The 14,624-nt window shown below is 49.1% G+C and overlaps 1 protein-coding gene across 1 annotated transcript in view; it reads right to left on the bottom strand.

Annotated features, from left to right (window-relative positions):
* Nucleotides 1-14,624, bottom strand: part of SPON1 (spondin 1) — a 302,143-nt gene that overhangs the window by 4,526 nt on the left and 282,993 nt on the right. The window contains exons 8-14 of the mRNA XM_020873051.2: nt 7,505-7,706; nt 6,439-6,579; nt 5,706-5,781; nt 4,514-4,696; nt 2,230-2,400; nt 1,981-2,148; nt 992-1,156 (exon numbers count right to left, since the gene is read on the bottom strand). Coding sequence (XP_020728710.2) covers nt 992-1,156; nt 1,981-2,148; nt 2,230-2,400; nt 4,514-4,696; nt 5,706-5,781; nt 6,439-6,579; nt 7,505-7,706 — 1,106 coding nt within the window. The remainder of the gene's footprint in view (nt 1-991; nt 1,157-1,980; nt 2,149-2,229; nt 2,401-4,513; nt 4,697-5,705; nt 5,782-6,438; nt 6,580-7,504; nt 7,707-14,624) is intronic.

Below are 14,624 nucleotides of genomic sequence, written 5' to 3'. Positions count from 1 at the left end.
ATATGTAACATTAGTGGAGGCTCATCGGAGAAGGCAATGGCACCCCACTCCAGTACTCTTGCCTGGAAAATCCCATGGATGGAGGAGCCTGGTAGGCTGCAGTCCATGGGTCACGAAGAGTCGGACACGACTGAGCAACTTCACCTTCACTTTTCACTTTCATGCATTGGAGAAGGAAATGACAGCCCACTTCAGTGTTCTTGCCTGGAGAATCCCAGGGATGGCAGAGCCTGGTGAGCTGCCGTCTATGGGGTCGCACAGAGTTGGACACGACTGAAGCGACTTAGCAGCAGCAGTAGCAGTGGAGGCTCACACTTCCTTGGTGGGCTCAGCACTTTGTACTAGTTATATGGTTTAAGTCTCAGAGCAGATGAGGGAGAGGGTTGCTAAATAATCTGCTGAGATTTATATAGCCAGTAAGGGACAAGCAGCCTGAGTAATTGCAGGGAGAGGAAGCACAGAGGCTGCAAGTGCATTTCAAAGGAAGCCAGAAAAACACATCCAGCAAATGAGTCTGACTTTCCACCACTTGAAGAGAAGTTCTCTGGGAAGACTAACCAGAAAAATGGTCTGTCTCCTTAGATAATAAATTCAGCTGGTCATAGAGATTTGAGAATAGATGAGGGTGGGTATGGGACTTTTGAGGGCTCTACTTGCTGGCCTGTTTTCATATCAGGGAACCACTGGTTTAATGTCCACCTTCTGGTCATGGATCAATAAAACGGTCACGGGTGGGGAGGAATAGAATTTAAAAACTTGAAAAACCCATGGGTCAGACTGGCCTCTAAATTGGGGGAGGGGGGTGAGTGGGGAACTACAAAATTAAGCTTTATTGAACCTGTGCCATTTTCCATCTAAGTCTCCTGTTTAGGCGTAACAGCAGTTTGGGTGTCTCGTAGACAGTAGTGGGACTCTCCAGCCAGCAGTCATACTGCAGGACCTAGGCTGTCTAGGAGGAGGAGAGGGGGCTCCCAGGAGCGCCAGGACTTACGGCATTCAGGCAGCATGCACTTCTCCACCTGCTCCAGCTCCTCATTACAGTCCCCGAGTTCGGCCAGAGACTTGAGCATCCGCTGGCGGGTCCGCATGCCCTTCCCACAGGTCACGCTGCAGTCGCTCCACTCGGACCACAGGGACAGCAAGCATGGGATGGTGTCTAGACCAAGAGCCGGGTTTGCCACTGAGAACAGGCTCCGTTTGCTTTCTTTGATCTGGTGCCCCTCTACCCTTTGTCCCCAACTCGGGCCCCTTGAGTAAAGTGAAATTGACCAGTGGGTTTAGATAACCCAAGTGACGTTTATGGAGCCAGGAGTGGCTCAGCAAACCACTAATTCTTGTCATTCTCCTGCAGCTCCCCTGGCCCAGCTGGTGCTCATAATGTGGCTCGGTTATACAAATACACACTTCCCCACTTGAAACGCCCTGAGGGTCTGAATAGGGTCCTACTAGAGACAAACATCCCACATGCCCCAAGAACCATGTGGTAAAATATAGGCTCAATGAGGTTTTTGGACACTTGGGTGCTGAAATCCTAGAATGTACTTGAGTGCGTGTGTACATCTCTGTAGTGATGTGTAGGCCTATGGCATTTGTGTGTAGAGCAGATGTATTGCTTTATGGGGCCACAGGCAAGTCTAACAGAACAAGAATGAGGGGGTCTCTGATGACCTGAGGAATGTACAATCTGTCTACATGTATAACCCCTGGAAAAGATACTCTGGGGTCCTATAAAAACACAGTTACAGGTGAATGCTATCTAGAGGCCACCAGCGTGCCTCCTCAGCATTGCTTCTTCAAAGGAGGTCACTCTCTGGGGGTCTGGATGATGTCCACACACCTATAGCTTTCATCTTACAGGGGAGTGCCTTGCCAGGATGGGGGCCTGTATTTCCCCCTGCACCTGCGCAGCCTTGACAGCGGTACACAGTGCTGAGGGCCTCCATCCTCTCCCCCAGCGCCACCGCCCCCACGCCCACTCACGGCACTCAGGCATCATGCACTTCTCTGCCTGAGATGTCTCAGCCTTGCACATGGAGCCGTCCGCGGGGCTCATCTTGACCATGCGATGCCGCTTCTTCATGCCCATCCCGCAGGTGGCGCTGCACTCGTCCCACTCGCCCCACTCGGTCGTCAGGCAGCTGCTGGGAGCTGGGAGCCCGGCGGGGTGGTGTCAGCAGCCTCAGCCCCTGAGACCCCGCCCCGCCCCGCCCCGCCCGGCGCCCCACTCACAGCACTCTTCGTTGACCGTGCATTTCTCCGTCTCCTCGGTGGGCAGCGTGCACACGGAGCCGTCCTCCGGAAACTGCTTCACGTACCTCTCCCGGGACCGCATGCCGGTGCCACAGGAGATGCTGCAGGGCGACCAGGTGATCCACTCGGACATGGTGCACGTGGAGCCGTCTGCAACACGGAGTGGACGCTGCAGCCCCGGCGGCACGCTGCTGGGCCTCGCGCGACCGACCCAGCAAGCTCCCCCAAGGGCAGAAATCTACGTGGTCAGCCGGCATTCAGGGGGATTTGGGCAACTGAGGATGGAAGCCAACGTAAAGGGCGCACATTTTAAAACCAGGAATTGTTCTTTAAGGGAAATGACTTTCTCCAGGTGCATGAAGCACTGGGGATTACTCCTTTAGTTGACAATACATTTGAAAGATATTTGGATGGATAAGAGGGTGATATATGCTTGTTCTAAAAAAGGATGAGGGATATGAAGTCATCCATCCATCCATTTACTCGTGTCAATTGAAATTTACTGACTGCTTAGTGGTATGTGGTGACTGAGGTTAAAAAGATGTGTATAGTATGGATTTTCATCTTCTCCAGAAAGAGATGGGCACATAAACTGGCAATAATTCTAGGTATTGAAAATATGACAGCAGATGTAAGCCCAGGGAATTGGAAGGGGAGAAGCTCCTTGGAGTAGATTTCACACAGGAGGGCACCTCTGAGGGCCCTTTGGTTGGGTGGAGAATATCGGTATTTAAGGTGAAGGGACTAGCTCTTTCAACAACCTGTCCAGAGTGTGTTGTGTGTGGCACTGAGAGATGAAGCTAGAAAGAAGGATGGAGATCTCAGCGTGAGGCCAGCTCGCACACATCCATAGTCACATGTACACAGGAGTGAAGGCTGCATGTTGTTACTGAACCTATGGACAGTGGTGCCAGGCAGTGCCAGTGGGAGACAGCTGGAATCCACCTTAGACCCAGGGGAGCTCTGACACGTCAACAAGGATGAACCTATGCTGAGTGAAATAAACCAGTCAAAGACAAATACTGTATGATTCCACTTATATGACATACCTAGAATATTCAGTTCTTTAAAAGCAGAATGATGGTTGCCAGGGGGCTGCAGAGTTGGTGTTTAATAATTGTGTATGTGTATATGTAACACCACCCAATGGTACAATTAAAAATAGTTGGTAAATTTGCTGCTGTATACCACCAAACAACTACAGGCATAGCCCAACCATTTTCAGAACTATCATTACCACCTCAGAGCCACCAGGATTCCTCCCCTCTGGAGGTGATGGTTTTAAGACCTCAGCTCCCCCTGTAAGCCTCAGACCATCTGCCCATCCCCGCCATCCTCAACCCCAAGAACGAGAAAGTGCCTCCAGCATTGCTAGGGCTGTCACGACTTGCACCCTGCCTGTGCATGCAGGGTTCACTCCCCTCTGAAATGCCTCGTCCTGGGCACAGACAGCCATAAGCCACTGTGCAGTGTATCCAGGAGAGGTTGTTTAAGACCAAGCCCCAGGAAGAGCCAGAAAGTGAATGACCTGCCAGGGGGCAGTAAGGTCTCTTCAGTTATCCTCAGCTTGGAAGTGGTTTTCTTCCTTCTATAAACCAGCCCAGCCTACCCATCCCTTCTTACTGCCTCATTGTGCCTCCGAGACAGTTAAGATCAGAGCAGAGTCCAGATCTGTTCAGGCAGAGAGAGGATTGTACCTTGGAAAGTGGGCAGCTGGCCTTTGCACAGCAATCAGCATGGCATGGTTGTACAGGTTGTGTAGTTCAAGCCTGACTTTTTAAAGCCTGACCTTTGTCCAGTTACAAGGGAAGAACTGCTGCGATCAGTCCAAAGGCCCTGACGCAAGGAAGTGAGGGCTCTGACCTGGGCTGAGGCAGGCTGTGCATGGATAACGCAGAATTAGGGCAAGGATCTAGGTTCAGTCTTGGCCAACATGTTCACCTGCTTCTTAAAAAAAAATTGGAGGTAAGGCCCAGAAACAAGGAGCTTACTCTCTGTAATCTGTCTTGTGTCTGTTTTCTTGCATGGCTGGGGGTGGTCCGTCAAGAATTCTTTTGATGTCCTAAGACATCTGTGTTCACGGCCCTCAAGACACTGTTGGAGACGAGGGTGGCCCTAGGCAGTCAGTCCCCACTGACAATCTAATCGGGGCCCTGGTGTTCACCGGGGGCACCGCCTGATCAGGTAGGAGACGCCAGCATGGCCAGGTGGGCCCCTCCCTCCTGAACTGCTGTCAGCCGCGCTGGTGGCGGCGCCTCCTCACCTTCGTCACTGCAGCCCGGGCCCATGCAGGGCTGGAAGTCCTGGGTGTCAGGGCAGGGGACGCTGAGGTCCAGCTGCGCCTTCAGCATGCGCTGCCGCATCCTCTTGCCTTTGTCGCAGGTGGAGGAGCTGCAGGCGGACCACGGGGACCAGTTGGAGTAGATGCAGGTTTCGGGGGTGTCATCTGGGAAAAATATGTGAGATATTTTCCCTGGGAGCCTGTGGGAGCTGTGACTGGCCCTCCCCCTGGACAGGTTCACGTGGGGACAAGAAGATCCCTGCTGGCCGACCAGCCTTGGGGAGGTGGGGTACTCCTGGGATGCAAGCAGCCGTTCACTTCCTTTCAAAAATGATACTATGGCATCCCACTAATACAAATCGAAGTAACCTCATAGTCAGAAAAGATTCTCCTACTGTCCCTTCTCCTCAACACCCGAACACCAGCCCTCACTTTGGCAGACAGCGTTTCCACACAGGTGCAGGCATGTCATGGGTAATTTGGGGACGCATAGGCTTTTTCCGTGTTGTTGCTCACCTTCCCAGGATCCCACACACAGTGTCATGATGAGAATAAGGATGGCCAGTGTTCGCTGAGCACTTACTGTGTGCCAGCATCATTCTAACAACTTCATTCATCCCATCAGTTCCTTACCACAGCGCCCTAGGAGGCAGGCTCTGTTATCATCCCCGTCTTACAGTTGAGGAAACGTGGAGAGGTGGGCTTCTCACCCAGGAAGGAGTGCCCAGCTCGTTCAGCTCCAGATGCTGTGAGATACCCTGAGCTGAAGCCAGGGCTCGGCCACTGCCTCCTGACTCTAGTCTGGGCTGACTTTCCTTGCTGCAGAAGTGATTGGACCCACTCGTGCCTCACAGGCTAGTGTGAGAATCATAGCAGAGAGTCATCTGAGTCCCATGAAGCCGAAGCGGATGCCATTTACATGACACTTTAAAGGCGTTATACTGTTGAATTCATATTCCAGGGTCAAGCCTTTGCCATTTCCCTGATACTTTCTGCCTAGCCTTGGCCTTACTTTGATTATCTCCCAAGCAAAAATCTTTCTTAAAAAAGGGATCACCAAGTCGAAGGTTTTCCTGTGGCTTTAAAAATATGTTAGCAAATTGCTTTCCCCAAAGATAGTTTACATTTTATTTCCAATTTATGTTGCCACCTGCAATAAAGGAAGGCAGCTTACCTTCATCTTTCTCTTCTGGAGCCAGGTCTGCTACAATATCGTCGACATTGTCGGGTACAATATTGCACTGTTCCCCCTGCAAAAGGAATTTTAATTGGAGGGCTCTCATTTAAGAGTGGACTGTATGGGAGAAAGATGAGGGAGGATATAAAATTGAATGCCCACTCTGTATCCAAATCCTAGGCCATGGCAGAGTTGTGGGCCAACTTTTACAATCTGACTGAAAAAAGAAATGGCAGTAAAGCCACAACTTCCCACTTCCTGACCCATGGCTGTGTGCTGTGCTTAGTCTGCCTCTGCACCCTTTGGACTATAGCCCGCCAGGCTCCTCTGTTCACAGGGATTCTCCAGGCAAAAACCACTGGAATAGGTTGCCATGCCCTCCTCCAGGGGAATCTTCTCAACCCAAGGATCAAACCCACGCCTCCTGCGTTGCAGGCGGATTCTTCACCGACTGAGCCACCAGAGAAGCCCGTGGCAGACATTAGTCATTGATTATGGCACTTACCATGAAGCCTAGTTACCTGGAGTAAATCATTTGGTTGAGCGTCACATCATTCCTCCATGTTCATTTTGCTTATTTATATCATAGGAATAATTTGCATCTAGAAACTCTGAGAGGCCCAGGAATTCCACGTCCTAAATATCCCAGGGACCCCATGATTCTAGAGCAGAAAGGGGTCTAGTCTCCTGATGGGAGGGGTCTATGCCAGGGTGAACTCTAACCCAGTACCTTCCGGGCGATTCTCTCGATGACCACTCTGGCTACTTGAGTGATGGATCCACCCTCTGGATCGTAAAAAGGACTCTGAGGATGGTCAAGACTGGTCAGGGGTCGGATTTTCTCCTGGGGAATTGTGGGCTTGTTGGGAGACTGCAATGGAAAAAATACACAGAGTGGGAAATTAACAATTTGATATATGATCAGAACAAAAACCTTGATAGGAACTTAACAAGTACAACTGTTATTTATAGAATTTGGTTCATGCCATGTGTTATGCATGGACATTTGTAGATCTATACTTTCAAATTCTCCTGTGTACACAGTAGGATTAATCCCAGATGAAGATGCCAACTTTCAGAGAGCCATTTCCAGCTAGGATATAGCTGAACCAGGCTGGCCTGAATTCAGAGTTCTTCCTCCTAGACCAGGCATTGGTTAATGTTTGTCTGCGGAGGGTCAGGTGGTAAATATTTCTGGCTTCATGGGCCACGCCATGTCTGTTGCAATGAGTCAACTCAGTTGTTGTGAGAAAGCAGCCCCAGACAACATGGGATCAAAATGTGGAGGCCGGATTCCAAAGCTCCAGGTTTGGCCCCAAACCACAGTTTACCAACATCTGTTCTAGATTGTTCTACCTCTAGTTTTCTGATGGCTCCAGATTTTGATGCAGTTGGTGTGCTGGCCGTCTCTGAAAAATATTGACATTCATGGGAGAATCCAAACTCCTTAGCCTGGCCGTCTGGAAGCCTTGGGAATCTGGTCCAGCTTAATGAACATCATCTTCCTTCTGTTCCCCCTTCTCTCTCTCTCTCTCAGCCTCTTTGCCTGTTGCCTGCCATTCCTTCACTTATCTCTGAACCTCTCTTTAGCAGACCCCCTCCCTGTGCTCTCCTGACCATCTGGACAGGCCTTTCCCAGAGCCCGCGTCACACAGCTTGTGAGTACATGACGATGGGACCCTGCTGGGCTCCCCTGCTGGACCGTGAGTTCATCTGGCTCAGAGCCTGAGCCAGGGCGGGGCAGGGAGCAGGCGCTCAGGAAGGTCTGTCACTCACCACTCCAGGCACGCACACACCTCATAGGTCACCCCGCTGTCGGTGCCCGCATCCCAGGGAATCAGGTCCTGCACCAGCTTCTGGACCCAGCCGCACTCTTTGGTGCACAGGTCCTCTGCAGAGAGGCCCACGTTCCAGTCGGGGCTGGGGCCCATCATGGTCAGGAAGGACATCAAGTGGCGCGTCCTGTCCACTGAAAATTCAGCTGAGGGTGCTGCTCTCCTGCAAACAAATGCGGAGACCGTTACCTTTGGGGCCCTGGGAGTGAACGCTCTGAGGGACATCTGGGCAGACAATGGCTAAAGGATGAGAGGGAGAGAGAGAAGGGGGATTCTTGGTTTCCATCTTTGGCCACTGCTGGTTTCTCTCCGAGCCCGTCCATTGGCCATACATGGAGGGAGCCATATGCTACCGCCCTATCCAGTTTTAATGTGTCTTCAGCACTTAACTACTATTTGTCTGTTTATTGACTGTCATTCCTTTTTGGAGTGTAAGCTCTGGGATAGCAGGGATCCTGTCTGCCTTCCTCATGGCTTTATTTCCAGTGCCTGGCACAGTGTAGATGCTCAGCCGATGTTTCTGAATAAACGAATGAACAGGTACTATAAGCTGCGTGTGCACCCAGCTGCACTGGATGTGTGGTGAACGTGGCAGGTAAAAACTGCATAATGATGTCCCAAGCCTTTCCTTAGACATTCTCAGTGATGCCTCAGAGCAGACCTGGGGTAAGGATTATTGACTCCAACTTATGGATGGGAAAGCTGAGGCTCAGAGGGTTTTGTTATGTGACCTGGCCAAAGTCGTAAAGTGGCAGAACAGAGACCACAACCCAAGTCAATCTCAGTTCGAGGTCTGTGTTCTTTTCATCATCTAAGTTCCCTCCACTTCCACTCTCTAGAGCTACGTTGTGCCATCTAGGGGGCATCTCCCCAGCCTGCTGCCTCATTGCCCTCCAGAGGCTGCTTAGAGCAGGGCGCTGCCCTGACACCAGAGCTCACCCATCACCTCACAGCTGATCCCCAGGCCGTTTCCTCCAGTGGGTGAGCAAGGACCCAGCTATAGAACCAAAGACCTTTGGCTGACAACCCCCAAGCCATGAGAGGCAGTTCTTCAACCACCATCCCCTCATGTTCCCAAGAAGGGGTCCTAGGAGCGGCAGAGCCGGATGAGACCAAGCAGCGTGGTGGGAGAGCTGCGTTCACTCGGCGCACACTTGTGGCACAGATACGCTGCTTTATTTTCCCCTCATGACACTCCTGTGGGGTTGGGATTTATTATCTCATTTTGCAGAAAAGAAGGCAAACAGAAGTTAATGAGCTCAGAGACGCAGCTGGTGAGGCCGCGGTGTGAAGGCAGCTCTGCTTGACTCTCCCTCGCCTCCCAGGCTGCTGATCGTGGGGAATCCTTGGCTGGGGACCAGCTCATCTATTCAGTCCGGCTGGCAGCTGTTTGGGGCGTCCCTCTGCTGCTCTGTTTGGGACCAGCTGCTTCTGGCTGCTCTCATCTGTCCCCTGAAAGCGATGACTCCAGGCCTGGCTGGGCTCGGTGGAACTGGGTCCCCTGGGCAAGTCAGAGGGGATCAGACCATGAGCAGAGCAGGCGTGAAACCTGGGTGCACACCCCACACCACCTCTTAGAGCTGTGTATCCTTGGAATGACCAACCTTTCCGTGCCTCAGTGTCCCAGTCTACAGATTGGGGATTCCCCCTAACATCTACCCCGAAGGGTTACTGTGAGGGTTTAATGAGAACTCATAGTTGGCCCTTCGCCCAGTGCCTGGCACCTGACAAAATGTTACTGAGTGAAGCAGCATTGAAGGGTCAGATGGAGACCAGAAAATAGAGGCCAGGGGAGGGAGGCCTTCCTGAATGCACTTCACATTTTAGCCTGATGCCAGTCTAGGTTGAGGGGAGGCACCTGAGTGGAGGAAGAGCCTGGCCTGAGCCTGGCTTTGGCATCAGGTCCCACGTGCCCTTGCCTGTGCTGGAAAAGCTCCTCTTCAGTGGAGCTGTGAGGAGGTGGACCTCCTCCCCAGAGCGTGGTCTGGGACCAGCAGCGTCAGCGTTGGAACTTGTTGGAAATGCAAATAACTGGGCCTCACCCCAGATTTACTTAGAGAATCTGGGAAGGGGGGAAGGGTAGGACCCAGCATTTTGTTTTAATAATCCTCTCAATGATTCTAATGTGCCTCAAATTTGAGACTCAGTGGTCTACTCATCTTCCAAGCTCAGGTTCTGAGTCACCTCTTCCGGGAGCTGTTCTGATGCCTGTACTGAGCCCGGTACCCTTGGTCTGTGTTCACACACACTCTGCGCAGGTCTCGGCTGCACCCTTTGGTTGCAATCTCTTCCTCACTGTTTGCTCGCCCCCACTAGCCTAGGAGCCCCTTGAGGGCAAGAATCCCAGTACCAGGTGTCCAGTGGGCCAGCTGAACAAGTGGATGTGTGATGATGAGCTCCACTACTTACTAGATTAACTCACTCTTCCAGCCTTGGTTTCCTCCTGTGACATTACCCACCTGCCGTGATGCTGTGAGGCTCAAAGGAGATGCTATGTTAGGGAGCCTTTAGACTGCTGAAGCCACACTTACACAGTCTGCTGTTTAGTTAGGCACAGATTGGGGACCTCATTTCCTTTCCCCATGCGTGCATTTTCTGGCATGTAGGTCATTGTTTTGAGCAGCTTCTTTAAAGGCTTGGTTTCTACAAGAATTGCAGTCTGGGGAGCTGTGGTATTGCTCATTTAGGGATTAACAGGACACGGTCTGGGGTCTGGCTGGCAGAGAGCATGGGCATGTGGGCAAAGTGGGACTGCTTGGCTCTCGACCCCTCGGGAGTCCAGCAGTGCCTCGGAGGAAGGCTTCTCTTCCATTTTCATAGCGACCAACCACTACACCTGTTACCTTCCCATCTCCCTGAGCATGTGGCTGTGGATCAGGTGAGTCTTTCATCTCACCTGACACTATCTCATGACAGCCCCCAGAGGACCAAAACACCTCTGCCCAGAAATCCAGAGCTGGAGAAACCAAACCAACACAAACCAAACCTCACCCGACACACCACCCTGACACCCTGCCCAACTAAAGGATGTAACCATCTGAGAACCTTCTGCTTTGTACAAGGTGTATACAAATCATTTCCTGCTAGTGCATTTTGGCCAGATCTGTAACCTGAGTGAGGTATCCTCCAGACCTTGGTTAAGTTTCAAGGGATAGGAAGTTCTGGGGCAACCAATCCCTGCACGAAACACTCAGTAATATGGTAATTGAGTAATATGGTAAATTTGAATGTCTAAAAGTCTGGGAACGGTTTTCTAATATCTTCAGTTACATTCTGCTTACATGACATGCTCTGGAGGAAATGTTTCCTGTCCTCACCTTGAATTGCTTAGGTGTACCGTCCCAGAGCATGTTGAACTCACTCTTTCCTTGGAGTTTCTTTTTTAATTTCTGTCTGTCCTGTTAGGTTCCAAAAGAGTAAGGACCATTTCTGTCCTGTTTGCAGCTGTGTCCCAGGGCCTGCTCTAGAACCTGGCATGCAGTAGGTTCTCCTCAAGTGTTTTTTGAAATAAATGAGTTAATCTAGGAAATGAACATAGAGCTTTTGCACTTGCTTTGGCCTTCAGATCTAATTTGAAAATTACCTCAAAGTATTTATTACTTTTATAATTAAAAATGCTGTTTAAAGTAATGAAATAATAAAAATATATGTGAATTTTCTTTAGGAAATGCTAGATATGATTGGAATTCTTTAATTCATAATAAAAATTCTTATTCATCTTTTCTTATATTCCATGTCTTCCCATACATAGTGTTTTGTTAATTCAGTCTTATTTTTCTATCTGGGATTTAAATTTTTATCACTTTTCTGGCAAAAAGAGTTGTCCTGGCCATACTATGTATCAGAATATATTATAAAGCATGATAATTAAAATGGTGTAATATTCAGGATAAGAACCATTGGTGGTCCAGTGGTTAAGAATCTGCCTGCCAGTGTAAGGGGCACAAGTTCGATCTCTGGTCCGGGAAGATTCCTCATGCCTGTGTGCCACAGCTACAGGGCCCGTGGACCCGAGAGCCTGTTCTCCGTAACAGGAGAAGCCACCGCAGTGAGAAGCCTGCTCACTACGAACAGAGAAAGGCTGCGTGCAGCAACAGAGACACAGCGCAGCCAAAAATAAATAAATGAAATCTAAACATAAAATAGAAAAACAGAAATATAAATCAGTGGCCCAGTGTGAAGATTCCAGAAACTTTAGATAAGGACTCATACACAACTGAGGGAGAGGAAAGATCGTGCAGCAAATGGGGTTGGGATAACTTAATTGCAGTTTAAAAATATGTAGGATTTACATCTAGTATCACACACATCAAACTCCCCCAAACAGCAAAAACTCAGGGTTAAGTAGAAAACAACCAGATCATAGGAAAGAAGTCAAGTGTTCTGATCTGTTAGAGAAACATTAATTTTTTTCAGCTTTGAAACTATAAAAGAAATCACAAAAGTAACTAATTGAATAATATACCAATTAAAAACATCTACATAATGGATACAACAGTGTTGAAATAGAACTAAAGAATGATGTGCTGGCAAAAAATGTCTCCCTCTAGTGTGACTGACAAATATTAATATCTATAGTACGCACACACTTCCCAGGTGGCACAATGGTAAAGGACCTGCCTGCCAATGCAGGAGATGTGCGTTTGATCCCTGGGTCGGGAAGGTCCCCTGGAGAGGGGCATGGCAACCCACTCCAGTATTCCTGCCTGGAGAATTCCATGGACAGAGGAGCCTGGCGGGCTACAGTCCATGGGGTCGCAATGCGTCAGACACGAGCATAGTATGTACAGAGCTAGTCTGAATCTGTAAAAACAAAACCTGATGATTCTAATAGGTAAATTAAAGTTATAAACAGACAATTTATACCAGAAAAATGAAAACAAAATGAAGGCATGGAGATGTTTTGTCTTTTTACATTCAGAGAGGCAGCATGGTGTGGGGAGGGATAAAGGGGACTGGAAGAAACCGCTGGATGTGGCAGCAGCTTTGACTTCAGCTCACTTTGCAGTTACTAATCTGCAAAATGGGAACACGCTCAGACCCACCCCAGGGCTTTTAGTGAGGAAACTGCTCATCATCAAGACTGGCATTCTACTATGACTTGGTAAATGCAGATTTCCTTCTCATTCAGCTTTTCTAAACAAAACTTTCAAAAACACGACAAAAGAAAAGAGCCAATTAAGGATTGTTATGGTCTTTCTAGAGACTTACTATATTAATCTAAGTTATGGATCTGTATCATTTAGACTTTCGCCGAAGAACTAATGCTTTCGACGTGTGGTGCTGGAGAAGACTCTTGAGAGTCCCTTGGATTCAAGGAGATCAAACCCGTCAATCCTAAAGGAAATCAACCTTGAATATTCATTGGAAGGACTGTTGCTGAAGCTGAAGCTTTGCTACTTGACCACCTGATGCAAAGAGCTGACTTATTAGAAAAGACCATGATGCTGAGAAAGATGAAGGCAGGAGGAGAACGGAGCGGCAGAGGATGATATAGATAGCATCACCAACTCAATGGACACGAATTTGAACAAACTCCAGGAGACAGTGAAGGACAGAGGATCCTGGAGTGCTGCAGTCCATGGGGTCGCAAAGAGTCGGACCAGACTTAGCGACTGAACAAAAACAATCAGTGAGACTCAAGTCGCATTTTTTGTCCCTTCTGTTCATTTCAAATGATCTCCAGTACAGAGCTTTCAAAGTTGCAGAAACTCAATCTTGACACTAGATGGCGCCGGAGTCATTCACTAAATTGAAGTTCTGTGTGGGTGGAGAAATGTTTCAGTGAGGTTTCTACCTTGGAAAACTGTTTATAACCTGGAGGCATCTAGGGCTCCAGGTCCATCTGGCCCATTTAGATCTACTGTTGGCTTCTCAGATTCAAAGCCAGTCCTTTTTAACAATCCTGAGGAAATCAATGGACTTGGGCAGGTTCTCCAGGAGACTTGAGGGCTCTGAAACTTCCAGCTCTGATTTGAGAGAAAGATGCGTCTGGCCTCCTGGGAACCATGACTGAAATGAGTAAGGGGGCACAGACCCTCCAGAGGCATGATTTTTGGAAAGGGTGATGACCTTGTCTCTATTTAATCTCTCATTTTTCTAGCAAACAGATCTGTCTAAACACATGTTAATTAAACAGAATGGCTGGGAACAATTAAGGGGATGATTTACAGGATGCATTATAAGGAAGGGAATAAATCTTATCTTTAAAAGATTCAGTAATTCCTAACAGATTAACCTGGAGGAACTGGGTGGTGAAAATTCAGCATTAATTGGTAGGAAAGTTGGGCATTTTCTACTCCGGCACTGGAGGAACTCGTGACCGATATGCGTTTTGCTCAGAATTTGTCTTTCCTGTTTCTACCTGTGCTCTGGGCTGTTGGAGCTGCAGCTTGATTTATTGAGCTAAACAAGTCAGCAGCTAATTTGTTCATTCATGGCTGTCCTTTGAGAAGTGGTCCTGGGGATAAAGATGAAGATCATTGAAAAACAAGTCAGTTTCGCCAGGCAGGACCTCACAAAGTAGGTCACCCCGGCTTTCCACCGGCCCGAGGGAGGCTGGAATCCCATTAACCTCAATCGAGCAGGCTCACAAGGAGGGGCAGGGCTGTTTCTGCAAAGCAAAACTTGGCTGCGTGTAGGCTTCCTAATTTGACTTCCTAATGAGATTTGGAAGAGGAAAGGGGAGCCTGGGGTATGGGAAAACTGAAGGAAAATTCCTTTCCCTTCACAAGCTGGTAGCACCAAGGGCAGAGGCTTTGGGAGTTCGGGAAATCAGTGTTTGCCTTGGATCAATCCTGTTTCACTAGGGTCTCAGGAAGTCTGAGGGGTGGGTGAAGGGTGAGAAGGTGCCCCCAAATATTTTTTTTCAAGTTTTCAGTAAGTCTCCTCCATCTTAAAAAAAAAAAAGCTCCACTGATTCTTTCATCCTCTTGGACCTCCTGCCTCGTCTCTCTTCTTTCACAGCAAACTTCACAGAAGAGTTGCCTGCACTCACTGATTCGATAACCCCACCTTCTGTTCACATTTCACCCTGTTCCAGGCTGTGTCCCCTCTCCCCATTACTCAGCAGAACAGATTC

Source organism: Odocoileus virginianus, chromosome 10 (assembly GCF_023699985.2).
Source record: "Odocoileus virginianus isolate 20LAN1187 ecotype Illinois chromosome 10, Ovbor_1.2, whole genome shotgun sequence".
In the NCBI taxonomy this organism is placed as follows: Eukaryota; Metazoa; Chordata; class Mammalia; order Artiodactyla; family Cervidae; genus Odocoileus; species Odocoileus virginianus.
Note: the sequence above shows the minus strand (reverse complement) of the source record. Positions and strands in the feature narration are given on the sequence as shown.